General features: G+C 48.9%; 1 protein-coding gene across 1 annotated transcript; it reads right to left on the reverse strand.

Annotated features, from left to right (window-relative positions):
- Nucleotides 1–11,300: 11,300 nt before the first annotated feature.
- Atox1 (antioxidant 1 copper chaperone) lies at nucleotides 11,301–21,619 on the reverse strand. Its single transcript, XM_042688937.1, has 4 exons — nucleotides 21,585–21,619; nucleotides 15,126–15,201; nucleotides 12,899–13,067; nucleotides 11,301–11,425 (listed from the first exon to the last, which is right to left on the reverse strand). Exons 1-3 carry the CDS (start codon nucleotides 21,588–21,590, stop codon nucleotides 12,943–12,945), a joined length of 207 nt encoding a protein of 68 aa, XP_042544871.1. The 5' UTR covers nucleotides 21,591–21,619; the 3' UTR covers nucleotides 11,301–11,425; nucleotides 12,899–12,942.
- Between the last annotated feature and the right edge of the window lie 5,734 nt (nucleotides 21,620–27,353).

The raw sequence follows: 27,353 nt of genomic DNA on the forward strand, positions 1-27,353 counted from the left end.
TGTCCCTGAGCTTTTTTTGCTCAAGACTAGCACTCTACCACTTGAGCCACAGCTCCACATGTGGCTTTCTTAGTAGTTAATTGGTGATAAGCATCTCACAGGCTTTCTGGCCCTGCCTGGCTTCAAATTATGATGCTCAGCCCCCAGAGTAGCTAGGATTACAGGAACCATGAGTGTCCAGTTTGAGTTCTCTACCTCTTGAGCTATACCCCCCAGGCCTCAATTTCTCCTTCCCTGCTCTCCTCTTTTCTCCCTCCTTTGGCCTCATACTCATGATTCGTTGGCCTCACTGCTGGGATTACAGGCATGCGCTACCATGCTCAGCTCGAAGTCCAATTTCAGAAAAAGGAGATGCCGTCCCTTTTGTGGCTGAAAAGGAACACGAAGGCAGGCAAGTCACCGGAAGGGACAAGAAGAAGACCTAGTTGGGAAGAAAGTTTGTTCCAGCTTCTGGAAGGAGCTGAAGCAGCGTCTGGAGTTTGCTGTCTGGGTCACAGAAATAATTGAGATGACTCCACACCCAGCTATGCAGGGCAGGCTGCTCCAATTCTTAGCAGAGTTGGCCTTCCTCTTTCCAGGCATGTGAACAATTCTTTCCCTTTGGGGGCTGGGCCTCTTCTGGAGTTTTCTTCTTTCCTGGAGAGGGCTGGGGAGGGGTAAGAGGAAAGAATATGGGCGTCAGCAAAGTCTGGGGACGTGAGGCCTGAGGAGAAGTTCTGAGTCTCCACCAAATTGCTTCCAACACAAAATAATAATGACAATAGCATTCTGGCAGCTGGGAAGGTGGCGTCGTGGTAGAGTGCTTGCCTAACATGCATGAAGCCCTGGGTTCGATTCCCCAGTACCACATGAACAGAAAAAGCCAGAAATGGCGTTGTGGCACAAATGGTAGAATGTTAGCCTTGAGCAAAAGATCTCAGTGACAGTGCCCAGGCCCTGAGTTCAAGTCCTACAACTGCCAAAAAAAGAAAGAAAGAAAAAAAAGACAAGCAAACATTCATGCTTACTGCAGCATTGTACACAAGAGCCAAAGTACTGACTCAGCTCTGCGTTCATCTACAGAAAAATGGACAAGGAAACCGTGGTCTATGCACATAATAAAGTATCATTTAACAAAAAAGACCTTTGTAGGAAAATAGATAGAACTAGAGCTAATCATGTGAAGTACGAACAACAAAATCCAGGCTCCGAAAAAGCAAATATAGAAGCAGATCTGAAAATAGGAGCAGCAGCTGAGTGCTGGTGACTCACCCCTAGCCAGTTTTGGAGGCTGAGATCTGAGGATTGTAGTTGGAGGCCAGCCTGAGCAGCAAAGTATACAGGGCTCTGTCTCTAATTAACCAGCAAAATGCTACACTGCAGATGTGGCTCAATGGTCAAGTGCCAGCCCGGAGTGTATGTACCCCAAAGAAAATAAAGCCCACAGGTCTTGGGTCGGGTGTTTTGTGATATTACCTAGTAGCTAGGTAACAGGGAGGAGGCCAGAGAATTGATGGGAAAGGAAATGGAGCTTTCTGTGACATTAATTAGATCCCTTTTCATGGTTTTCTAGATAGATGTGCACACTGTTTTCTCTGGTTGTGGTCCAGCTGTGGGTTTCTCTAACCTCATGGTGGACAGGCAGGAGGGTGGACTACACTGCTAATTGTCACTTGAGTCTCCCTATCCTTCAGAAAGGTACCCCAGCTCTCCCTGTCCCCCAAACATTCTTCTGATAAGGACACTTCCAGCTTTTTGCTGGTTCATTGGAGATAAGAGGCTCCCAGACTTTCCTGCCCAGGCTGGCTTTGAACTGTGGTCTTCAGATCTCAGTCTCCTTGAGTAGCTAGGATTACAGGTGTGAGCCACCAGCATCTGCCTTTTGTGTGTGTGTGTGTGTGTGCCAGTCCTGGGGATTGAACTCAGGGCCTGGATGCTGTCCCTGAGCTTCTTTTTGCTCAAGGTTAGAAGCTCTACCATTTGAGCCAGATCTACTTCTGGCTTTTTGTGGTTCATTGGAAGTAAGAGTCTCATGGACTTTCTTGCCTGGCCTGGCTTTGAACTGTGATCCTCAGATCTCAGCCTCCTGAGTAGCTAGGATGACAGGTGTGAGCTCTCAGTGCCCGGGTGGTATGTTCTGGGGTTTTTGTTTGTTTGTTTATTTTAATAATTAGACAGAGTGATCTACGCAACTTTTGATTGGCTGATTGTTGCTTAGTTGATTTGATTGGCTGATTGTTGCTTAGTTCATTTGATTGGCTGATTGCTGCTTAGTTGATTTGATTGGCTGATTGCTGCTTAGTTGAGTTGTTTGATTGGGTGATTAACTAATTGACTAGTTGGCTGCCAGATCAATGATGTTTGGAATCCATGCACCAGACACCACCTGCCTGCTCCTTTACAACTTGTAGAAACTGAGTCAGTTGAAAGCAGGAATACACAATTCTGTTCTTTACAATCCCTGAAAGCCTGCTAGGAAAATCTGCACCCCCTCCCTGAGACAGAGCCACTATGAAGAGACACAAGACATTCCAATCCCTGGGGAAGTGCCAGCTCCTGTGGGCACCTCCCGGCCCAAGAGCAGAGAGGGCACTGCCTGACAGACCACTTTTCAAGCCTCTGGGCTGGGGCCAGGCTGGCTGGGACGAACACTGAACCGGGGTTCTCTGTCCTGCTGATAAGAAACGCATTTGTGCCTGGAGACAAAGCTCTCTCTCAGAATAGCTGGTGTCTGGGTGGCAAGACGGGTGTAGAATTCCAGAACTGAAGTGCTTTGGAGAGAGTTTCTAGTTCTGCCCTTAAAAAGAAAGAGAGAAAGCAAGCTACATTCCAGGTCTGCAAGCTACTCACATACTTCTCATTCGGAATACCTGAAGCTATAGGCAAAGCAGTAACCAAAGCCAGGTATGGTGACACACGCTTGTAATCCCAGCACTCGAGATGAACAAGGCAGGAAGATCTTGAGTTTGAAACCAGACTGAGCCACAGAGTAAACTCTTGTCAAAAAATAAAAAGGAAAGAAAGAAAGATGAAAGATTGTGCCAGGCACTAATGCTTCATGTCTACCATCCTAGCTACTCAGGAGGCTGAGATCGGAGGATCCTAGTTGGAGGCCAACACAGGAAGACACATCAGAGAGATTCTTTATCTCCAGTTAATTAGCAAAAAGCTAGAAGTGAGACTAGGTCTCAAATGGTAGAGTGCTACCCTTGAGCATAAAAACTCAGCGATAGTGCCCAGGTCCTGAGTTCAAGCTCCATGACAGACAAAAAAAAAAACAAAAACAGAACAGAAAAAAAAAATCCCACAAAACCCACGTCATCAGCAACCCCTTGCTTCTGTTTTGCATGGGTGGGGTTTAAGACTGTTTGACAGGGACTGGGAAGGTGGCTCAGTGGTAGAGCGCTTGCCTTGCATGCATGAGACCCTGGGTTCGATTCCTCAGCACCACATAAGCAAAAAGAAAAAAGCCGGAAGTGGCGCTGTGGCTCAAGTGGTAGAGTGCTAGCCTTGAGCTGAAGAGCTGAGGGACAGCGCCCAGGCCCAGAGTTCAGGCCCCATAACCGGACCCCCCAAAAAAAAAGACTGCTTGACAGAAGCCTCTTCTGATCAAAAGTTGGCAGGTAATAGATAATCTGATCTTGTCTCTAGACAGATGAAGTCTGTGAAGGAGAAGAATTGCTTTTTCTTTTCTGGACTTCCTTATTTTTCCCAAGACATGATCTAAGTAGCCCAGATGAAAATTTAGGCTTGAGAGTCTCCTGCTTCTTCCTCCTGAATGCTGGGATTATAGGCAGATGCTACCTATCACTCCCAATTTGGACTTTGTGTGTGTGTGTGTGTGTGTGTGTGCCAGTTCTGTGCTTGAACCTTGAGCTTTTTCACTCAAGGTCAGTACTCTACCACTTGAGCCAAAGCACCACTTCCAGATTTGGAGTGGTTTATTGGAGATAAGAGTCTCACAGAGCTGAGCGCTGGTGGCTCATGCCTGTAATCCTAGCTACTCAGGAGGCTGAGATCTGAGGATCATGGTTCAAAGCCAGCCCCGGCAGGAAAGTCTATGAGATTCTTATCTCCAATTAGCCACCAGAAACTCCAAAGTGGTGCTGTGGCTCAAGTGGTAGAGCACTAGTCTTGAGCTGAAGAGCTAAAGGACAGCACCCAGGCCCAGAGTTTAAGATCCACGACTTACAAAATAAATAAATAAATAAAAGAGTCTCGGGCTGGGAAGGTGGCTCAGTGGTAGATCGCTTGCCTTGCATGCATGAGGCCCTGGGTTCAATTCCTCAGCACCACATAAGCAGAAAAAAAAAAGCCGGAAGTGGCACTGTGGCTCAAGTGGTAGAGTGCTAGCCTTGAGCTGAAGAGCTGAGGGATAGCGCCCAGGCCCAGAGTTCAGGCCCCACGACAGGACCCAAAAACAAAAACAAAAACAAAAAGAGTCTCACAGATTTTCCTTCCTCTGTTGGCTTTGAACCATGATCCTCAGCTCTCAGCCTCCTGAGTAGCTAGGATAACAGGTGTGAGCCACCAAAACCCAACTCTCAGTAAGAAATGTTGCTTGACTTTGACCAACCTGGCATTTCCCAAACTGCTTTGTGGGGGGGGGGAGCGGGGGGGGGGGGGGGGGGGAGGGGGAGATCAGGACAGCTAGGCAGGCGCCTCCGCAGCCTCTTTGTGCCATAAAGGAGCCATTCATCCATATGCTCTAGTTTAGTTTACAAATATGGCTGGAAATATTTAAAAGACAGAACAAGAAAACAAAAATCACCTTTCTGGACCAGAAAAGCCCATCTCTGGAAAAATACTGACTAGCCCATCCACTCTGTAAAACTCCATTCTGAGCCCTCCCAAGAAACAGCGGAGTTACTGAGTTAGCCTTGCCTGGTCTGGGGTGGGTGTGAAGAGTGGGTAGGTATAAGGAGAACTGGCTGAGCCCAATGGGCCTGGCACCAGATGGTACCCAAGGCCCTGGCTACTCACCCAGTGTGCAACCACCCAGTGTGCGTCTAGAACTTGTTTATCTTCCTGCTTGCCATCTTCAGAGCACAGAATGGTCCCAGTCACTCTGATGCCACTTCGGCTGTCCGTGGATCCCTAAGGAGTCTGGTCGGCTCCTTTTCCACACGCCTTGATTAACAGCACCCCCTCTTTGCCCCAGAACTGGAGAGACACGCTGTTGTTTTTCCTTCCCCCGCCCCCTTCAACCCCCTTCTGTACCTCAGGAAGTCTGGGCCTTCCTCCCAAGGACTTTGACTGCCAATTTAGTCTCAGCCTGACCACCGAAAGGAAAAAGAGATTCCCAGAAACTCCGCATGAAAGAGCATTGAATCCTGAGGCTTCTCTCCCTCCCTCCCCCTTTTATTTTCCAAGCAGATTATTACATAGACTTTATCCATTTATGACATAGATCAATAAGGCCATTTCTGGCGCAGGCTTGTTTAGGGGAAGCAAACACTGGAAAGAAATGGAAATGTCCACCCCGTAGAGACCAGAATAAATACAAATACAGTGCAGCTAGACAGTGGAATACTATTCAGCCCTCTAAAAGCATGAGGCATACTCCAAGAATAGCAAATATTCTGGGGGAAAAAAATATCCTTATTTTTTCAATGGATAATATTTGGTTCACAGTTCCATTTGAAAGCAAAAGCACCACGATCACGGGTTGGCTTGTTGAAACTTTCCAAGTCCTATCTATACTTGTCTAATATTTATTTGGTATTTAACAGGGCAACCAAAACAGCCTTCTTTACCCTGGATGGATGGTATCCTTGAGAGAATGACTTCAAGGGCTCAAATAGAAAATTCTAGGCAAAATTGAGATGTGTTGATCAGCCCACGCTTTCAAAAGAAATGGAAATTTTACTTTAGAAATAGTAAGATTACTAATTTCAGCCCATATTAATGAGCTATTATACTTACAAGAGAAATTAAATATATATTAAATATATATATACACATGTTAACATTAACAATGTTTAATTTCATTTGTGAATATACTGGCTCACTAAAAGGGCTGAAATTAGTCATCATCTCCATATTATTTCGAATATATACCTAGCCTTTCTTTGGTATCTTGCTCTTGTTTGGCTTCTTGGTGAATACTCTACTTGAATCATGACTCCAGTCCAGCATCTTGCTGGTCAATTGGAAGATAGACTCTCCCAGGTTTTCTGCCTGGCTGACTTTGAACCTCAGATCTTTAGATTTCAGTCTGAGTACCTAGGAGTTCCATTACCAGCATGCAGCTAAGCCAGTATTTATATTTTAAAATAACAGAATAAAATTATATGGACAGCCAGGCTCACGCCTGTCATCCTAGCTACTCAGGAGGCTGAGATCTGAGGCTCACAGTTCAAAGCCAGCCTGGGCAGGAAAGTCCGTGAGACTCTTATCTCCAATTAACCACCAGAAAACCAGAAGTGGCGCTGTGGCTCAAGTGGTAGAGTACCAGTTTTGAGTAGAAAAAGCCAGGAGAGGCTGGGTGCTGGTGGCTCACATCTGGCATCCTAGCTACTCAGAAGGCTCAGGTCTGAGCATCACAGTTCAAAGCCAGCCCAGGCAGGAAAGTCTGTGAGACTCTGATCTCAAATTAATCACCAAAAATGCCAGAAATGAGGCTGTGGCTCAAGAGATAGAGTGCTAGCCTTGAGCCACAGCTCAGAGACAGTACCCAGGCTCTGAGTTCAAGCCTCAGGATTGGCACAAAGATAAATAAATGGATGGATGGATAGATAGATAGATAGATTGATTGATTTTTTTTTTTTTTTTGGTCAGTCATGGGGCTTGAACTCTGGGCCTGGGCGCTGTCCCTCAGCTCTTCAGCTCAAGGCAAGCGCTCTACCACTTGAGCCATAGCACTATTTCCGGTTTTCTGAGTGGTTTATTGGAGTTAAAGAGTTTCACCAGCCTTTCCTGTCAGGGCTGGCTTTGAACCATGATCCTCAGATCTCAGCTTCCTGAGTAGCTAGGATGACAGGCATGAGCCACCATGCTCAACATTGGATAGATATTTAAAAACAAAACAAATGAAAACTTGTGAATGATTGCTAAGTTGTCAAAGATCAGAGGAGCTGATCACTAAGTTAACAATGATTGTCTGGATTGGGTCCAAGGACAAAAAGAAGGCGGTGATGGGAAAAAAAAAAAAAAAAACCAGTGACTTTGTATTAGTCCTGAGTAGTTGGAATAATCTACGATTCCAGAAGCACCTGCCATCTTGGGAGGTTTGTCTGTCAACGGGGCTGAGACTCAGCCCTGCCAGGGGGAAAGGGTGGGCCTTTGCAGGCTCCAGGATGCTTGGGTACCCTCAGCCTCTGCCCTCTGTCTTCTAAGCCACCGGAGTAGCTTTTCCAGCCTCTCTAATTACTAGGAACTTATGAAAAACCACTGCTTCTGTTTAGGTATGTAAAAACCACCAAAAAAAGGAGTGGTGTATCCCACAAACAGATGCTTGGTGAGAGTGGTTTCCAAATGGGTCCCTGAATACAGGAAGAAGGCAGATCGGAGCTGGGGTAGCTGGGCAGGTAGGTTGAGTCCTTTTGTCTTCCCAGTGGAAAGATTCAGAGATATAGTCTCAAAAGTGGAGATTCAGGCACTGGGAAGGTGGCTCAGTGGTAGAGTGCTTGCCTCACATGCATGAAGCCCTGGGTTTGATTCCTTAGCACCACAAAAACAGAAAAAGCCTAAAGTGGCACTGTGGCTCAAGTGGTAGAGCGCTAGCCTTGAGCTGAAGAACTAAGGGACAGCGCCCAGGCCCTGAGTTCAAGCCCCACAACGACCAATTGGAGATTCAGCTCGGTGTCTGTGGCTCAACTCCTGGAATCCTAACAACTCAAGAGGCTGAGATCTGAGAATCAGGGTTCAAAGGCAGCCCAGGCGAGAAAATCAGTGAGACTCCTATCTCCTATGAACTACAAAAAGCCAGAAGCGGAGCTGTGGCTCAAGTGGTAGAGTGGTAACCTTGGGCAAAAGAAGCTCAGGGATTGCACCCAGGCCCTGAGTTCAAGTCTCAGGACCAGCACAAAACAAACAAAGATGAAAGAAAAGATATATCATGTTAATTTTCACCTCACAGCTGAGGAAAGCTAAATGATGCTGGACACCTTAAGCAATGGGTCCAAGTGCACACAGCTATAAACCACCAAAGAGAACAGGCCCACGGCTGGGAATGTGGCTTAGTGGTAGTGCTTGCCTAGTATGCATGAAGCCCTGGGTTCGATTCCTCAGTACCACACACACACAGTAAAAGCTGGAAGTGGCGCTGTGGCTCAAGTGGTAGAGTGCTAGCCTTGAGCAAAGGAAGCTCAGGGGACAGTGCCCAGGCCCTGAGTTTAAGCACCAGGACTGGGAAAAAATAAAATAAAATAGAAAGGCCAAGCCTGCTCTGATCTAAGGGGGGGAGGGCTTCACCCACAAAGCCTCTGCTATTTTATTCCAGGGCTGTAACCCCTTATTAATTCACACAGGGATCTGCGGTCTTGCCTCTGCCTCCAAAGCCGTAGAAATCTAAAAAAAAAAAAAAAAAGTGGACACTCCCCAAGAAATGACAGGCTTGGGCTTCTGAAGAGACTGGCATTAATTAAAGAATGGCCCAGAGAGGGTGGTAACCGGAACAACGGGTCCCCTCCCAGAGCCCAATCCTCTATTCTTCACTTGAAGCCAACATTGGTGGCTCATGCCTGCAATCCTAGCTAATTCAGGAGGCTGAGGGCGGAGGATCGTGGTTTGAGGCCAAGCCCAGGTAGAGACCAATCCAAGAGACAGGCAGGGTTCCCTTCCCTGTTAGAGAGCAGGTGAGCCTAGAATCCAAGTTCAAGGGCAAGTCTGCATCCATTACAGATATCACTCACCTGCTCTGCCTGCCGATCCGCAGGCGGCGTGGCTTGATCCTTGGGGACAGGAAGGCATGGCTCACAGCTCTACTCCAACACTGTGGGATGACGCTCAGACCCAGGGGAGAAAGGAATGACCTTCAGAGGTGGAGAAGGTTCTGGAGGCTGTGGTGTGCAAGGGAAAGAGGAGTGTGTGTGTGTGTGTGTGTGTGTGTGTGTGAGAACTGGGGCTTGAACTCAGGGCCTGGGCACTGTCCCTGAGCTTTTTTAGCTCAAGGCTAGCGCTCTACCACTTGAGCCACGCCGCCACTTCCAGCTTTTTTGGTGGTTCATTGGAGATGAGAGTTTCATGGCGCCCGGTGCCAGTGGCTCACGCCTGTCATCCTAGCTACTCAGGAGGCTGAGATCTGAGGATCGCAGTTCAAAGCCAGCCTGGGCAGGGAAAGTCTGTGAGACTCTTAACTCCAATAAACCACCAGAAAACCGGAAGTGGCGCTGTGGCTCAAGTGGTAGAGCGCTTAACCTTGAGCTGAAGAGCTGAGGGACAGCGCCCGGGCCCAGAGTTCAAGCCCCACTAATGACCAAAAAAAAAGTCTCATGGACATTCCTGCCTAGGACCACTTAGTACTTCGATCCTCAGATCTCAGCCTCCTGAGTAGGTGGGATTACAGGTGTGAGCCACTGTGCCACACTCTGCTCCGTGATCTCCACCACCCCCAGCCAGCCACAGGGTTCCTGGTGGGCACAAGAAATGTCACCAGCCCTTCTCGAGTCTTGTATTCAAGATCCCAGCCTGGGGGTTGCAAAATGAACCCTGGGACCACTATCCTGAGGGACCTCCATGTTGTAAAAGCCAGCCAGATGCCCAGGATCTTTTGAAGAAACGGAAATGGCAAAGACTAAATAAAGATAATTCTTGTTGGTCATAGAACTTCCCCATGAAATCATCAAAATTAACCCACACTGCCCCCTGGTGGCTAAAAGGCTTCCCTTCCATGCAGGCTGGGGAAAGAGGTCCCTGGGAGCCAAAGGGACCACAGGAGGCAGAAATGGGCCGCAGCCTTTATGGAATCGGTTCAGAACGGGAGTCCAGGACTGGGAAGGTGGCTTAGTGGTAGAGTGCTTGCCTTGCATGCATAAAGCCCTGGGTTCGATTCCTCAGTACGACATGCGCAGAAAAACCAGAAGTGGTGCTGTGGCTCAAGTGGTAGAGTGCTAGCTTTGAGCAAAAGAAGCTCAGGGGACAGTTTGAGCCTTTGGACCTGTACTGAATGAAGGACTAGCACGCATGCCTGGCTAGCTCCTTACCACTTGAGCCACAGTGGGAATTTCAGCATAAGGCAGTGATTTTTCAATGTGCATTTTGTCTGAATGCGAATGATACACAGTGAATCCACCATCTGTGGTGGATTCCTGCTTTCTGCTCTGCCAGGCATCAATGGCTCACATCCATAATCCTAGCTGCTCAGGAGGCTGAGATTGGAGGATTGCAGTTTGAAGCCAGCCCAGGCAGACAAATCCATGAGATTCTCATTTCCAATTCACCAGCAAAAGACTGAAAATGGAGCTGTGTCTTCAAGGATAAAGCATCACTGCCAGTGAGTTTTAAGGGGAGAGCCAAGTGTTAGGGGCTCAGACCTATAATCTTAGCTACTCAAGAAGCTGAGATCTGAGGGCCATGGTTCAAAACCAGCCTGGAAAGGAAAACCTATGTCCCTCTTACCTCCAAAGAACTCTCAAAAAACTGACGGGAGGGGCTGGGAATGTGGCTCGGTGGTAGAGTGCTTGCCTAGCATGCATGAAGCCCTGGGTTTGATTCCTTGGTACCACATACACAGAAAAAGCTGGAAGTGGCGCTGTGGCTCAAGTGGTAGAGTGCTAGCCATGAGCTGAAGAGCTGAGGGACAGCGCCCAGGCCCAGAGTTCAAGCCCCCTGACCAGCAAAAAAAAAAAAAAGCATATGAGATGTAAAAGTTTGAGAGCTGTTCAAACAGTTCCATCTCCACCTCTTCCTCTGCTGACTGCAACTGTCCTAGCATTTGATCTCTCTAAAAGTCTACTTACTTGAAACCTTTTTTGGTTTTCATTTCTGTGTGTGTGCACGGGCTGGTCCTGGAGTTTGAATTCCAGGCCTGGGTACTATATCTAAGTGGTTTCTAGTGGTTTATTATAGATAAGAGTCTCACAGACTTTCTTGCACTGGCTGGCTTTGAACCACGACTCTCAGATCTCAGCTTCCTGAGTAGCTAGGATTCCAGGCAGGAAGACATCTGTACCCCAGCTCTTGATATGGGTTTGTCTTTTGTTTTTCCAAGTTGAAGAAAATCACAGGCCCAATGCTTCCCTTTATGGATGAAGAACAATTTGAGACTCAGAAAGAGGAAGTGACACAGAAAGCAATCAGAAGTCACCGGATGCTGGATTCCTGATAGGAAGTGCTGGAAACTCCCAGCCTGCAAGCGAGCAAGCAACCAAGACAATTGCTTCAGCAAAAGCAGTTTGACTTTATTGTAGACTTGATTGGGCGCAGGCAATGGGGCGTCTGTAGGAGCTCCGTGGCTGAGTGGCACGGCCCATCCCAGATCTGTCTGGATGCTCCATCAAGCAGCCTAGGAGAGAGAAGTTAGGTGGAGCAATGTCTCCCCCTGCTGTGAACATGGCAGCACTGCAGAGGTGGTGAAGGCTGCGGTGGAGACTGGGGGCAGGAGGCGGTGGCCAAGTGGGAAAGCCCAGCCTGTAGCCTTACAGGACCCTCTCTACAGCCAATCACAGCCCAGGCCCTCTTCCGGAACACCCAAGGCTGCTACGTAGCCTGCTAGCAGCATCTACTTTATGATAGAAAGGTAATGAAAAAGTCAAGCGGCGGCGGCGGTGGCTCACGCCTGTCATCCTAGCTACTCAGGAGGCTGAGATCTGAGGATCACGGTTCAAAGCCAGCTTGAGCAGGAAAGTCCATGAGACTCTTAGCTTCAATAAACCACTAGAAAATAATCTGCAGATGACTTTCAAACCAACCAAAGCCACTCTGAGGATTTCAAACTCCTATTTTCTTCTATTATTTTCCCTCCTCTTCCTCCTCCTCCTTCTCTTTTCCTTCTTCTTCCTCCTCCTCCTTCCTTCCTCTTCTTTTTTGGTTAGTCATGGAGCTTGAACTTGGGGCCTGGGTGCTGTCCCTGAGCTCTTTTGCACAAGACTAGCACTCTACCACTTTGAGCTACAGCGCCACTTCCACTTTTCAGGTAGTTAATTGGAGATAAGAGTCTCACAGACTTTCCTGACTGAGTTTGCTTTGAACCATGATCCTCAGATCTCAGTCTCCTGAATAGCTAGGATTACAGGCGTGAGCCACTGCTGTCCGGCCTTCTCTTCTCTCTCTTTCCTTTTCTTCCTTTCTTCCTTTCTTTCGTTCTTTCTCTCCTTACCCCCCACCCCCACCCCATGCTAATCCTGGGGCTTTTACTTAGAGCCTCAAACTCTTGCTTGGCTCTTTTTGCTGGTGCTCTTACCACCTGAGCTACAACTCCAATTCCAACTTTTTGCTGGCTAATGGTAGAGAGAATGTCACAGACTCTCCTATCTGGGCTAACTTCAAACCTCAGCTACTGCCCTCTTGAGTAGCTAGGATTCCAAGTGAGAGCCACCAACACCCAGCTAAATTACTTGTATTTATTTAGTTAGTTAAGTTCTTGGTCATGGGGCTTGAACTCTGGGCCTGGGCGCTGTGCCTGAGTTCTTCAGCTCACGGCAAGCACCTTACTACTTGAGCCACAGCGCCACTTCTGGTTTTCTGGTGGTTAACTGGAGATAAGAGTCTCACGGACATTCCTGCCTGGGCTGGCTTTGAACCACGATCCCCAGATCTCAGCCTCCTGAGTAGCTAGGATTACAGGCATGAGCCACCGGTGCCCGGCTATTTATTTTTAATTAGAGGGTACTCCATTGAAAAAGCCTACTCAAATATTCCAAAATCTAGAAAGACTAAAACTCTCAAAGGCTTCTGGGGCCCAGGAACTAGGGGAAGAGATACTCAGCCCACAGCTACCTTTAGTTCTTTGCCCAGTTACAGCCAGAGCATCACGTACCTGCCCGCCGTAGCCCAACCTGCAGGCCAAGATCCATGGTTGAGCTACTTGGGACCGAGATAGGACACAGCCTTTCCTGTTTTGTTCAGAGTCGCCAGCAGCGTGTCTGCACTGTGCTCGGAGTCAATGCTAACCTTCTTGTTGGGTAGGTCAATGTTAAACTCCACTCCTGTGGGAAGAGGAAATGGGCTGTGGGGGGGAGGAGGGAGGAAGCAAAGACCCTCCCATTTACAGAACGAAGCTCCTAAAATATTGCTCATGATCATCCCACCCTATTCCTCAAGATCAAGGATTAGCAGACTTTCTGGTTACACCTAGGCTGTGTTCCATATTGGTGTGTGTGTGTGTGACTAGAGACTGAACCTAGGGACTCACACTTGACACACACTGACACTCTGTCAATGAGCTACCATCCTCAGATTTGTATGTATATATTTTTTGTTTCATTTCATATATTCACTCATTTATTCATTTTTGTAAGAGCGCTACTGAGGCTTGAACTCGGCCTAGGTGCTGTCCCTTATCTTTTTTGCTTAAAGATAGCACTCTACCACTTGCGCCACCGCTCCACTTCTGGTTTTCTGGTGGCTCATTGGAGATAAGAGTCTCATGGACAATCTGTCCGGGCTGGCCTTGATCTGTGATCCTCAGATCTTAGCCTCCTGCGTAACTAGGATTACAGGCGTGAGCCACTAGCACCTAGCTTTTTTTCTTTTTTCTTTTTCTTTTGCTGGTTGTGGGGCCTGAACTCTGGGCCTGGGCGCTGTCCCTCAGCTCTTCAGCTCAAGGCAAGCACTCTACCACTTGAGCCACAGCGCCACTTCTGGCTTTTTCTGCTTATGTGGTGCTGAGGAATCGAACCCAGGGCCTCGTGCATGCAAGGCAAGCACTCTACCACTGAGCCACCTTTCCAGCCTTCCTTTTCCTTTTTGTTTTTGGGAGAGCTGAGGATGGAACTCAGAGCCTCTGCCTCCAGGCTGAGTTTCAATTTGGGAGCGTGCCCCGCACAAGCTCATAACGGACGTGTATTTTCCTACTGTAGCCAGGGGAGCCCGGCCCCCCAGAGAGAAGAGCGCAGAGTCACACGGCAAGCCAGCAGCCTTCTACCATTTCAGTTTCTTTCCAGGGCTAGGAGCCAGCCATTGACTCACTGTGGGACTCTTGTCAGTTCGATTCCTCAGCACCACATAAGCAGAAAAAGCCAGAAGTGGCACTGTGGCTCAAGTGGTAGAGTGCTTGCCTTGAGCTGAAGAGCTGAGGGACAGCGCCCAGGCCCAGAGTTCAGGCCCCACAACCAGCAAAAGAAAAAGAAAAAAGAAAAAAAGCTAGGTGCTAGTGGCTCACGCCTGTAATCCTAGTTACGCAGGAGGCTAAGATCTGAGGATCACAGACTGTTGACTGGTGTCAACAGTCTTCTTAGAGAGATGGAAAGTTCCATGCTGAGACTGCTAATACAGGCATCATCTGAGAGCAGGCATGTTAGCCTTAGCCTGGGTTTTATTGAGGTATTATTATGTGTGTGTGTGTGTGTGTGTGTGTGTGTGTGTGTGTGTGTGTGTTGATAGGATTTGAACTCAGGGCCTGGGTGCTGTCCCTGAGCTTTTTCACTCAATTCTAGCACTTCTGGTTTCCTAGTGGTTAATTGCTCTGGGCTGGCTTCGAACTGTGATCCTCAGATCTCAGCCTCCTGAGTAGCAAGGATGACAGGCGTGTGCCCGCTTGAAAGAAAGAAAATCAAATCTGGTAAGATTGACTGAGCCCTGCCCGCCCCCCCCCCCCCCCAAAGCTCTGATCTCAATTTAGTTGTTATATTATTGAGCCCTCAGATCAAATCTCAGCTTTCTTTGGTCCTCAGTTTCCCTGATGTACCTTGGGGACTGGCTGGGTGAGAATAATGATTTCCTGAGTACATCCCAAAGAAGTGTTTTATGGCTGAGCACCAGTGGCTCATGCCTGTCATCCTAGCTATTCAAGAGGCTGAGCACTGACAGCTCTTATTTCCAATGAACCAGCTAAAAAACTGGAAGTGGAGCTTGTGGCTCAAGTGGTAGAGTGCTAGCTTTGAGTGAAAAAGCTAAAAGACAGTACCTGGGCCTTGAGTTTAAGCTCCAGTAATGGCACCAAATAATAAATAAGTACAAGCAAGCTTCTCTTGCTTGGCCTTATGCATTTGAATATGACATCACTACACCTGTCTCCCCGCCCCCCCCCCCCGTACCCCACTCACCTCCCAGCTTGCTCAGAACTCGAGAAACAGCATCGGCACAGCCTCCGCACGTCATGTCAACAGAGAACTCGTGTTTCTGAAAGACACCATGAATGAAGTCCTGCAGTGAGCCACACACTGGACCTGGGCCGCTCAGTGGGCAGAGACTGAGTAAGAACTCTTAGGGGAGCCTGTTTCTGAATCCCAGTCTTCTCATCTAAAGGTTTCCATATTTCCGTGGTGGTACAGAGAGGGGATCTCCAGGAATCCTGAGCCAAGGGTGACATATGGTTAATAATATCACCTGGGGCTGGGAAGGTGGCTCAGTGGTAGAGCGCTTGCCTTGCAAGCATGAGGCCCTGGGTTCGATTCCTCAGCACCACATAAGCAGAAAAAGCCAGAAGCAGTGCTAGCCTTCAGTTGAAGAGCTGAGGGGCAGTGCCCAGGCCCAGAGTTCAGACCCCATGACCAAAATAATAATAATAATAATAGTAATAATAATATCATCTAGAAAGCTAACAATTTTTTTATTTTTTTTTTTCTAGCTGGGTGACAGTTGCTCATGCCTTTCATCCTAGCTACTCAGGAGGCTGAGATCTGAGGACTGCAGTTCGAAGCCAGCCCAGGCAGGAAAGTCTGTGAAACTCTTATCTCCAATGAACCATGAGAAAACTGGAAGAGGAGCTGTGTTTCAAGTGGTAGAGCTCTAGCCTTGAGCAAAAAGCTCAAGGACAGCACCCAGGCTCTAAGTTCAAACCCCAGTAATGGCACGTGCGCGTGCGTGCGCACATGCGCACACACACACACACACACACACACACACACACACAGAGTAGTTTCCAGTCCTGCCTTCAAAGGAATGATTCTTGAGCTGTGGGCTTTATGTCAGGACCATCAAATACTATGACATGAGTAGGCCCCCAGGCTCAGCGGGACTGATCTTTCAAGCTCATTCATTCACTCATTCACTCATTTTGGGAAATACATTTTTGTACGTGTTATAGACATTATCTTGGAGGATAGAGTCCCAGCAGTGGAATTTTGTTTTTTAAAAAAAAAAATGTGTTTTGAGCCTGGTGCCAGTGGCTCATGCCTGTAATCCTAGCTACTCAGGAGGCTGAGATCTGAGGATCACAGATCAAGGCCAGCCCGGACAGAGAGTCCATGAGACTCTTATCTCCAATAGACCACTAGAAAACTGGAAGTGGCGCTATGGTTCAAGTGGGAGAATGCTTACATTGATCTGAAGAGCGCAGGGACAGCGCCCAAGCCCAGAGTTCAAGCCCCACAACCGACAAAAAAAAAAAATGTGTTTACTTCATTCTTTTAAGAATTACTAGCATGGGGGCTGGGAAGGTGGCTCAGTGGTAGAGCGCTTGCCTTGCATGCCTGAGGCCCTGGGTTCGATTCCCCAGCACCACATAAGCAAAAAGAAAAAAAAAGCCGGAAGTGGAGCTATGGCTCAAGTGGTAGAGTACTAGCCTTGAGCTGAAGAGCTGAGGGACAGCGCCCAGGCCCAGAGTTCAGGCCCCATGACCGGACTCCCCCCCAAAAAAAAGAATTACTAGCATGAGGCTGAGATCTGAGGATTGTGGTTCAAAGCCAGCCTGGGCAGGAAAGTCCATGAGACTCTTATTTCCAATTAACCACCAGAAAACCAGAAGTGGCACTGTGGCTCAAGTGGTAGAGCACTGGCCTTGAGCTGAAGAGCTGAGGGACAGCGCCCAGGCCCAGGGTTCAAGCCCTATGACCAACCAGGTGTTGTTGGCTCACACCTGTAATCCTAGCTACTCAAGAGGCTGAAATCTGAGGATCATGATTAGAAGCTAGCCCAGGGAGAAGAGTCTGTGAAACACTCATCTCCAATTAACTACAAAAAGCCGAAAGTGGAACTGTGGCTCAAGTAGAAGAGAGATAGCATTGAGAAAAAAAGATATGGAGGAGTGTCCAGGCCTTGAGTTCAAGCTCTAGTACTAGAATCCAAAAATAAGCTAAACCTATTGCATATCAAATTCTCTTTATAGAACGTACCTAGCTCAAAATGGAAAAACCTCCCATTTAATTTATTGACTTCTTGTGCCATTCCTGAGTTTGAAGTCTGTTTCTGAGCTTTATTTGCTCATGACTAGCACTCTATCACTTAAACCACAGCTCTACCTCAGGCTTTTTGTGATGAAAGAGTCACAGACTTTTCCTGCCTGGGCTGGCTTCGAACCTCAACCCTCAGATCTCAGGCTCTTAGGTAGTTAGGATGTCAGGAGTGAACCAATGTCCAGCTATTTTATTTTCCTCCGGAGAACTCATCCACAGTCTGTGAATAGGACTGAATAAGGATGTGAATGGAGGGATGGTATTTACTCCCAAGGAAATCTCTCTGGTTCTAGAACAGCAAAGCCCACCCCCCCCCCCCCCAAATCCCTGACCCTCAGAAGACACTTTGAAAGGAAGCAACACCTGGTGAATGAGCCTGGCTTTTTTGCAGTCCAAAGATCTAAAGTCAACAGACAGTGCTGAGCACAGGGTTGGCTTTCTCTCATGATCACGCAACAGTGGTCAAAAGGCAAAAAGGTCAACATTACAAGGCAGAGCTCCTCTCCCCCACCACGGAATTGCAGACTAAACTGAAGGGTGATGAAATGTCTGCCTAAGGTCTGGGAATGTGGCTTAGTGGCAGAGTGCTTGGCTAGCAGGCATGAAGATCCGGGTTTGATTCCTCAGTACTACATGCACAGAAAAAGCAGAAGTGGCGCTGTGGCTCAAGTGGTAAAGTGCCAGCCTTGAGCAAAAGAAGCTCAGAGACAATGCCCAGGCCTGGAAAAGAAAGAAAGAAGGAAGGAAGGAAGGGAAGGAGGGAGTGAGGGAGGGGAAGGGAAGGGAAGAGAAGGGAAGGGAAGAAAAGACAAGAAAAGAAAAGGTCTGTTGAGAGGCAAAGTGATCCAAATCTTAACAGTTTTAGATTCCACTAGTATCCATCTGAGGATCCTGGTTCAAAACCAGCCTGGGCAGACAAATCTGAAAGGCTCCTATCTCCAGTGAATCAGCCAAAATAGAAGTGGAGCTGTGTTTCAAGTGGCAAGAATACCAGCCTTAAGAAAAAAAAAAAAAAAAAAAGCCAGGCGCTGGTGGCTCACTCCTGTAATCCTCAGGAGGATTGAGATCTGAGGATCCCGGTTCAAAGCCAGCCCGGGTAGGAAAGTCTGTGAGACTCTTATCTCCAATAAACCACTAGAAAACCAGAAGTGGCGCTGTGGCTCACGCAGTAGAGCGCTTGCCTTGAGCTGAAAAGCGCAGGGACAGCGCCCAAGCCCAGAGTTCAAGCCCCATGACCGACAAAAAACAAAAAAGCATAGGAACAGTGCTCAGGTCCTGATTCCCAACTCTACTATCAACAGTATCTGTGCTATAGTTTTATAGACATTTTCCCCAGGTAATAGTTAACTACAGTCTTTTCTTCCTTTTTATTTGTAGGTCTCAGATCAGCACTCAAACTCAGTAACTGGTGCTTTTGCCCATTGGCTAGTGCTCTACCAATTGAGTAATGCCTCCAACTCCATAGATAACTATCTTGTCTTTTACAGGTGAGGAAATCAGGCACAGAGAGATGGAGTCATTTGCCTGAAGTCATCCAGTTGGCAAGCTAGGGCACAGATTTTTTTTTTTCCTGGTCCTGGGGCTTGAACCCTAGGGGGGGCCTGTGTGCTGTCCCTGATCTCTTCAGCTCAAGGCAAACGCTCTACCACTTGAGCCACAGTGCTACTTCCAATTTTCTGGTGGTTAATTGGAAATAAGAGTCTCATGGACTTTCCTGGCCAGGCTGGCTTTGAACCCTAATCCTCAGATCTCAGCCTCCTGGGTAGCTAGGATTACAGGCATGAGCTACCGGCACCCAACATAGGGCACAAATTTTTCAGGGAAATTCCCTGGGCTGTTGAGCTTTTGTCTGAAAGGAAAAAAAAATCTTCTCAGGTAACAAACCTAACTCTTTCCTGTCTGGCTTTAAGGCTGTCCCTTCAAGAATCTTCTTCTTGCTTCTATTGTTTGTGTGATGGACCAATGGTAGGCCCCATTTCCACCATCTATGGCCCCAGAAGTGGAGAGGGGTCCCCAAGCTGCCTTTCCTTCACTGCTACATCCCTTCATCCCACAAAACCTGGTGACTGGGGCTGGGAAGGTGGCTCAGTGGTAGAGCGCTTGCCTTGCATGCATGAGGCCCTGGGTTCAACGCCTCAGCACCACATAAGCAGAAAAAAACCAGAAGTGGCACTGTGGCTCAAAGGGTAGAGCGCTAGCCTTGAGCTGAAGAGCAAAGGGACAGTGCCCAGGCCCAGAGTTCAGGCCCCATGACCAACACCAAAAACCCCCCACAAAACCTGGTAACCGCCACTCTCCCAATCCCAGGATGATTCAACATTGCCAGAGGTGAACTGGCTCAACTGGTAGGGCTGAGTCTATGATTCTTTGTCCAAACTTGGGGTTCTCTCGAGGGCTTTTCCCTAGGGCCCCACACAAGACCCACAAGAAATGACACCTGATCCATTTAAAACTCTGTCAGATCCTCCAAAGACAGGCTGCTAAGACTCTAGGCACATCGGGCATGCCTCTGTGGCCACACCAGGACACATAGTTGTGAACAAAGCACCCAGGAGGTATAAGTGAACATTCCAGGACCCTAACCAGTTTCTCAGGAATGCAAATGGGACCAGGGCTCCCTCACAAGCTAGTAGGACCGGTTCTGACCATGGCTTATCCTGCCAAGATAAAGACTCTGACAACACGGATTCCCCAAATAAAATACTACCAATCAATTATTGACACTTTCCCCCCTCTTTTTGTTTGTTTGGTTAGAAATATGGCATAAGTGGGGCATGGTGGTGCTCACCTGTATTCCCAGCAGTGGGGAGGTTGAGGTAGGAGAGGATCCAAGAGAGAATTCCAGGCTAGCCTAGACTACATAGCAAAATCCGATTTCACACAAAACAAACAACAACAAAAGGAAAACAATCACTACCCCCAAAGTCTACCAAAAGCCTTCATTTCTTTATCTAAGCAAAGAGCCTACATACAATACAATGCCTGGCTGCAAAGATCAGATAAAACCTGGTTCCCCCAAACTCTGCTGAGTTAGCTTTGGTTGAGTCAAGTTCCTGAGCCCCAAGTCGCCCTGGGCTCAGGGCTTCAGTGGGAAAATGTTCTAGCTGGAAAGGTTTCGAAAGCACTGTCTCCAGTCAGTTTCCCAGCCATGAATGACTTGGAAGCGGGTCAGAGTGGGTAGGGGAAGTGCAAAAACCGGGGTGTGGGGTGCAAACTAAAAACCTCTGCCCTGTCCCCAAGAGGACATTGTGCACCTGTTCAGGGCTGCCCCACGGCTCTCCCAGGCCAGCCTTGGGGGTCTCAGTACCCCCTCTTTGCAGGGAAGGCCTCCCCCACACCCTTCTCTCAAGGAAGTCCTAGGGGGGAGGGGTTCAGCACCCCCTCCTTCTGTCAGCTCAGGAAAGGCCTCGGGGATCTCAGAACCCCCTTCCCCCTCAGGAACGGCCTGGGGGGTCTCCGCACCCCTCTCTCTCAGGGATGGCCTGGGGGGGTCCTCGCATCCCTCTCTCTCAGGGACGGCCTGGGGGGGTCCTCGCATCCCTCTCTCTCAGGGACGGCCTGGGGGGGTCCTCGCATCCCTCTCTCTCAGGGACGGCCTGGGGGGTCTCCGCACCCCTCTCTCTCAGGGACGGCCTGGGGGGTCTCCGCATCCCTCTCTCTCAGGGAAGGCCTGGGGGGATCCCCGCACCCCTCTCTCTCAGGGACGGCCTGGGGGGTCTCCGCATCCCTTTCTCTCAGGGACGGCCTGGGGGGTCTCCGCATCCCTTTCTCTCAGGGACGGCCTGGGGGGGTCTCCGCACCCCTCTCTCTCAGGGAAGGCCTCGGGGGTCTCCGCATCCCTTTCTCTCAGGGACGGCCTGGGGGGGTCCCCGCATCCCTCTCTCTCAGGGACGGCCTGGGGGGTCTCCGCACCCCTCTCTCTCAGGGAAGGCCTGGGGGGATCCCCGCACTCCTCTCTCAGGGACGGCCTGGGGGGGTCCCCGCACCCCCCTCTCTCAGGGACGGCCTGATCCCGCACCCCTCTCTCAGGGACGGCCTGGGGGGGGTCTCCGCACCCCCTCCCCCTCAGGGACGGCCTGGGGGGGTCTCTGCACCCCTCTCTCTCAGGGACGGCCTGGGGGGGTCTCTGCACCCCCTCCCCCTCAGGGACGGCCCGGGGGGTTCCCGCACCCCCTCCCCTCGCAGGGAAGGTTCGAGCTTTGCAATCGCTGCAGCCTTTCGCATGGCAGCTGAGGTTCTGGCACCGAAACCCGCTTTTGCGCCCGGTTTGCAGGAGGGCGAATCGTGAGGGGTCACGCCGGGGGATCAGCAGCAGCTCTGGTGCCCGCCAGTGCCCCGTAAGGGCAGCATCGGGCCGGGCAGCGGTGCGCCCGGGACTGGGCCACTTACCGGCATGACGGAGGCGGCGGCGGCGGCGGCGGCGGCGGCGGCGGCGGCGGCGGCGGCGGCGGCGGCGGCGGCGGCGGAGGCGGCAATGAAGGCGGCTCCTCCCCCGGACCAGAGCTGCACTTCCGGGAGTGCGCGCTGGGAAGCCCCGCCCCCGGGGGCGTGAGGACGCCGGCATCGTTAGGCCACGCCCCTCGGGAAAACCCTGCTGCGTGTTAAACCCCGCCCCTCGGGGGGGGGCCAATCTTTTATTAGGCCACGCCCCTCCCTCCATCACCCGCAGAGAACCAGGCCGGGTTCCCGTAGAATGGCCTTAGACGAGGCCACGCCCACCCTCACGTAAAAGGCCACGTCCCCGCGGGCTGGCTTTTAGCTCCAAGCCACGCCCCCTCCTTCTGTGTTCCACGTTGGGTTCCGCCCCCATCAACAGGCCTCTGGACAAAAGGCCACGCCCTTTCCGGGTGGGCTTGCGTGCTGGGCCCCGCCTCCATAAATGGCCCCGCCCCCTTCCGGCCACGTCTGCTGGCTCAGTTCCCTGGGCTGTTGACCATTTTTTAGGATGGCTCCTGCGTGTCAGGCTTTGTGTTAGGGACAGCGAGGCCCAGGCACTGAGGAAAGACAGAGCCCAGCCTTCCCTAACGGGACCAACTCTCTTTGTTCACTCAGGCCTGGGCAGGGTGCAGGTGATGTAATGGTGGGCTCCAAAGAAGCAGGTGATGATGCTGCAGTACAAAAAGCAGCTAGGTCCATGAACGATGAAAGGGGTGATGTCGATCAAGGTGCATTGTTGTACAACTACTTAAAGAGAATAATACCATTTAAAAGAAGCTGGGTCCTCAGGGCACAGGGGCACCCTAACTCCCACTGGAGCAGCTGGGGACAGTTCTTGGGACAGAAGAAGGAGTAGCCTTTATCCACAGGGTTAAGTGTGATGAATGAAGTCTGGCTAATTGGGAGAGAGAAGCAGCAGAAAAAAAAAAAAAGAGCCTTGGGCAGCATGTGCAAAAGCCGGAAGACAAGAATGAACATGAATTGGGAGGCAGAGATCATTCAGATTGGGATATTCATATTGAGCTTCAGGCGGACACACTTGACAGATGTTGGAATATGATGTGAAATCTGCCTGGTGACAGAACAGATAGATGGAGGCAGGATTGCTCTAGGATACTTATAAACAGACAGTTGAAAGCCCCAGAGAGAGCTTCACACACACACACACACACACACACACACACACACACACACACACACACACACCAGCAGCAGCAGCAGCAGCAGCAGCAGCAGAGTGATTCTGTCCTTGGTTAATTCCTGTCAAAATCTTGCCAGGGTACTCAATCCAAATAGGTGTGTGTGTGTACGTTAGTACTAAGATTTGAACTCAGGGCCTGGATGCTGTCCCTTAGCTTTTTCAATTAAGATGGTACCCTACCACTTGAGCCACAGCTCCACTTCCAGCTTTTGGTAGTGAATTGGAGAGAAGAGTCTCATGTTTTTTCCTGTCACTGACTTCAAACTGTAATCCTCAGATCTCGGCCTCCTGAGGAGCTAGATTATATGCCTTGCCTTATCAGATACCATAACCTGCTAGCACATTTGATCTGGAACTTGCAATTCTCTAGAACTGTGAGAAATAAATCTGTATAATTTTTATAATTTATAAACTAACCATGATTTTTTTTTGTAACAGCAGGCATGAATTTAGACACTGCACGAGATTGAGGAGTAGGGGAACTGTAACAGATCAATCACCAGTTCCTAAAATGTGCCTAGAAGTGATCTTTGTGCTTGGCTGGGAATGTAGTTTAGTGGTAAAGTGCTTATCTAGCATGCATGAAACCATAGGTTCGATTCCTTAGTACCACAAAAACAGAAAAAGCTGGAAATAGTGCTGTGGCTCAAGTAGTAGAGTGCTAGCCTTGAGCAAAAGAAGCTCAGAGACAGTGCCCACGCCCTGAGTTGAAGCCCCAGGACTGGCAAGAGAGAGACAGAGAGAGAAAAAGAGACAGAGAGAAAAATACAGAGACACAGAGAGACCAAGCACTGTGTTACCTCTGTTCACCCCCTTTTGGTTAAAAAAAGCAGAACCCACAATCATTACTATTTTAAAAGGAGGCAGCGGAGGTAGGTACCACTGATTCACGCCTGTAATGCTAGCTACTCAGATGGCTGAGATCTGAGGATTGTGGTTTGAAGCTAGCTGGAGCAGGAAAGTCCATGAGACTTTCATCTTCAATTAACTACCAAAAAGAGCTGGAAGTGGAGCTGTGGCTCAAGTGGCAGAGCTCTAGTCTTAAGTGGAGGGAAAAAAGCTAAAGGATTGTACCCAGACCCTGAATTCAAGCCCCGGTACACATACTCTCTCTCTCTCTCTCTCTCTCTCTCTCTCTCTCTCTCTCTCACACACACACACACACACACACACACACAAGGTAAGCCAAGCTCTGGTGGCTCACATCTGCAATCATAGCTACTCAAGAAACTGAGATCTGGGCTGGGAAGGTGGCTCAGTGGTAGAGCACTTGCTTGCATGCCTGAGGCCCTGGGTTCGATTCCTCAACACCACATAAGCAAAAAGAAAAAAGCTGGAAAGTGGCGCTGTGGCTCAAGTGGTAGAGCACTAGCCTTGAGCTAAAGAGCTGAGGGACAGTGCCCAGGCCCAGAGTTCAGGCCCCACGACCGGACACCACCCCCCCAAAAAAAGAAAGAAACTGAGATCTGAGGATCGTGGTTCAAAGCCAGCGGGGACAGGAAATTCCATGAGACTCTTAATCTCCAATGAACCACCAGAAAACCAGAAGTGGAGCAGGGACTAAAATGTCAAGTGTTAGCTTTGAGTAAAAGAGCTCAGGGACAGTGTCCAGGCCTTGAATTCAAGCCCCATGACTGATTTAAAAAAAAAAACAACAAAAGGCAGGAAAATGTGATAATCCTACCAGGTGCCCAGAATATCAATGTCAAGATCAGCATTAACAATGGTAATGAGACTTTCTTCAGACAAGCCACGTGCTTTGGGGGCCACAACGGCCCCTAGCATTATTTAATAGACTCCAGTCATCACCGCAGAGGGTCAGATAGTTTGTTCTCTGGTCCTCTTATCTCTTCATTCATTTGAAACCCCCAGGGTTTCAAAGATGTGTTCAATGACACAAGCCACACAAACCCATGTTCAATTCCTATTTCAGGAAGTTTGACTCCTTGAACCTCCTTTCTCCCCTGCAAATAAAGATAATTATCCGATCTAAGCCTGCAGCGGACCCTCATCAAATAGCTCAGTAACTGGTGTACACTAACTACTCAGAAAGTGCTCAGGGTTTTAAATCACTTTTTGTTGTTGTTGGTTTTGGGGCTTGAACTAAGGACCTCAGTGGGTGCTAGCCCTGAGTTCTTTTGTTCAAGGTTAGCATTCTATTACTTTGAGCCACAACGTTACTTCCGGTTTTCTGGTGGTTCATTGGCAGTATGAGTCTCATGGACTTTTCTGCCTAGACTGGCTTGGAACTGTGATCCTCATATCTCAGCCTCCGGAGTAGCTAGGATTACAGACATGAGCCATCAGTGCTTGACTTTTACTTTTTACTTTTACTTTTACAGAGTATATGAAAAGCTTCCTACTGTAAAGAACAAACAAACAAAACCCTCAAAACAATGTACCTAAAGTGAAAAATCCATTTAAGGGACTAGGACTGGGGCTGGGAAGGTGGCTCAGTGGTAGAGCACTTGCCTTGCATGCCTGAGGCCCTGGGTTCGATTCCTCAGCACTACATAAGCAAAAAGAAAAAAGCCGGAAGTGGCACTGTGGCTCAAGTGGTAGAGCGCTAGCCTTGAGCTGAAGAGCTGAGGGACAGTGCCCAGGCCCAGAGTTCAGGCCCCACAACCGGATCCCCCCCCCCCAAAAAAGGGGGGGACTGGGACTTTGGCATACTGGTAGAGTGCTTGCCTAACATGCATGAAGCCATGGGTTCGATTCCTTAGTACCACATACACAGAGAAGACCAAAAGTGGTTCTGTGGCAAAAGTGGTAGAGTGCTAGCCTTGAGCAAAAGAAGCTTAGGGACAGAGCCCAGGACTGGCAAAAGAAAAAAGAAAAAAAGAAAAATCTCTTTAAGACCTGTCCATGATTCTTTCAGACAGCTTTGTATCTATCTGCACATTTTTCTGTCAAAGGACAAACTTGCTACAATTTAACTCGATCGTTTCAACTCTAGAATGGGTTGATACTTTGTTCCAAACTAGGTAAGTGTTCACTGAAGCAAGAGGAGAGGTTTTGTCTTGTTGATCTTCTTTCCTTCCCTTTTTCCTTCCTCTACCTCCTCCTCTCTTGGCAGTCTTGGGGCTTGAACTCAGGGCCTGGGCACTGTCCCTGAGCTTCTTTTGCTCAAGGCTAGCACTCTACCATTTGAGCCACAGCACCACTTCCTGATTTTTCTGTTTATCTGGTACTGAGGAATCAAACCCATGCATGCTAGGCAAGCACTAACCCTAAGCCACATTCCCAGCCTTTTCTTCTCTCTTTACACGGCCAGTTCTGGGGTTTCAATTCAGGTCCTCATATTCTTGCTCTTTTCTTTTTTTTCCTAGTGAAGGTGGTGTTCTACTACTTGAGCTACAGCTCCACTTCTGGCTTTTTGCTGGCTAACTGGAGATAAGAATCTTCCATGCTTTCCTGACCCAACTGGCTTTGAATCTCAATCCTCAGATCTCAGGCTCCTGAGTAGCTAGGATGACAGGTGTGAGCTATCAGGGCCAGCTTCTGGTTCGTTTTAAAGGTCAAAATTCCATATTGCAGTTCCTCCTATCACCCTTAATATCTGTAATTAACATTATTAAAAAAATACCAGCCTGGCATTAGTGGCTCATGTCTATAATCTTAGCTACTTAGGATGCTGAGATCTGAGGACCGTGGTTCAAAGCCAGCCTGGCCAGGAAAGTCCATGAGACTGTTATTTCCAATTAATCACCAGAAAACCAGAAGTGGCGCTGTGGCTCAAGTGAGTGGAATGTTAGCCTTGAGCACAAAAGCTCCTCTGGGACAGTGCTCAGGTGTGAGTTCAAGTCCCAGGACTGGCACAAGAAAAACCCTCAAAAATAAATCATAAATACCAACAGGGCATGGGAAGAAAAGTAAGCCTTCTGCTATGCTGGCCAAAGTTCATTTCTTTGTTAGTCATCATTAAGGGTTTCTTGTAATCACTTCTGGAGAGGAACTTGAGCGCTCAGAGCCAAGAGCCCACAGGAAGCTGGGCACCAGTGGTGCACACCTGTAATCCCAGCTACTTAGGAGGCTGAGATGTTAGGAACAAGGTTTGAATCCAATGTGGGCAAGGAAGAGTTTGTGAGACTCTTATCTCCAATTAACCAGCAAAATAGCTAGAAATGGAGCTGCGGCTCAAGTGGTAGAGTGCCAGCCTTGAGCTAAGACATAGTGCCTAGGGCTGGGAATGTGGTTTAGTGGTAGAATGCTTGCCTAGCATGCATGAAGCCCTGGGTTCCATTCCTCAGTACCACATACACAGAAAAAGCCATAGTGGTGCTGTGCCTCAAGTGGTAGAGTGCTGGCTATAAAAAAAAACAGCAGAGCAAGAGCTGGAGGAACTGATTTCAAATCCCAATACTAGTACACATATATACACTCACACATTAAAAAAAATGTATCAGCTGAGCGCCCAGGGCTAATGCCTGTAATCCTAGCTATTTAGGAGGCTGAGATCTGAGGATCGGGGTTCAAAGCCAGCCTGGGCAGGAAAGTCTGTGAGACTCTTTTTTCCAATT

This window comes from Dipodomys spectabilis, unplaced genomic scaffold, assembly GCF_019054845.1.
Source record: "Dipodomys spectabilis isolate Male_0828 unplaced genomic scaffold, ASM1905484v1 ptg000119l, whole genome shotgun sequence".
In the NCBI taxonomy this organism is placed as follows: Eukaryota; Metazoa; Chordata; class Mammalia; order Rodentia; family Heteromyidae; genus Dipodomys; species Dipodomys spectabilis.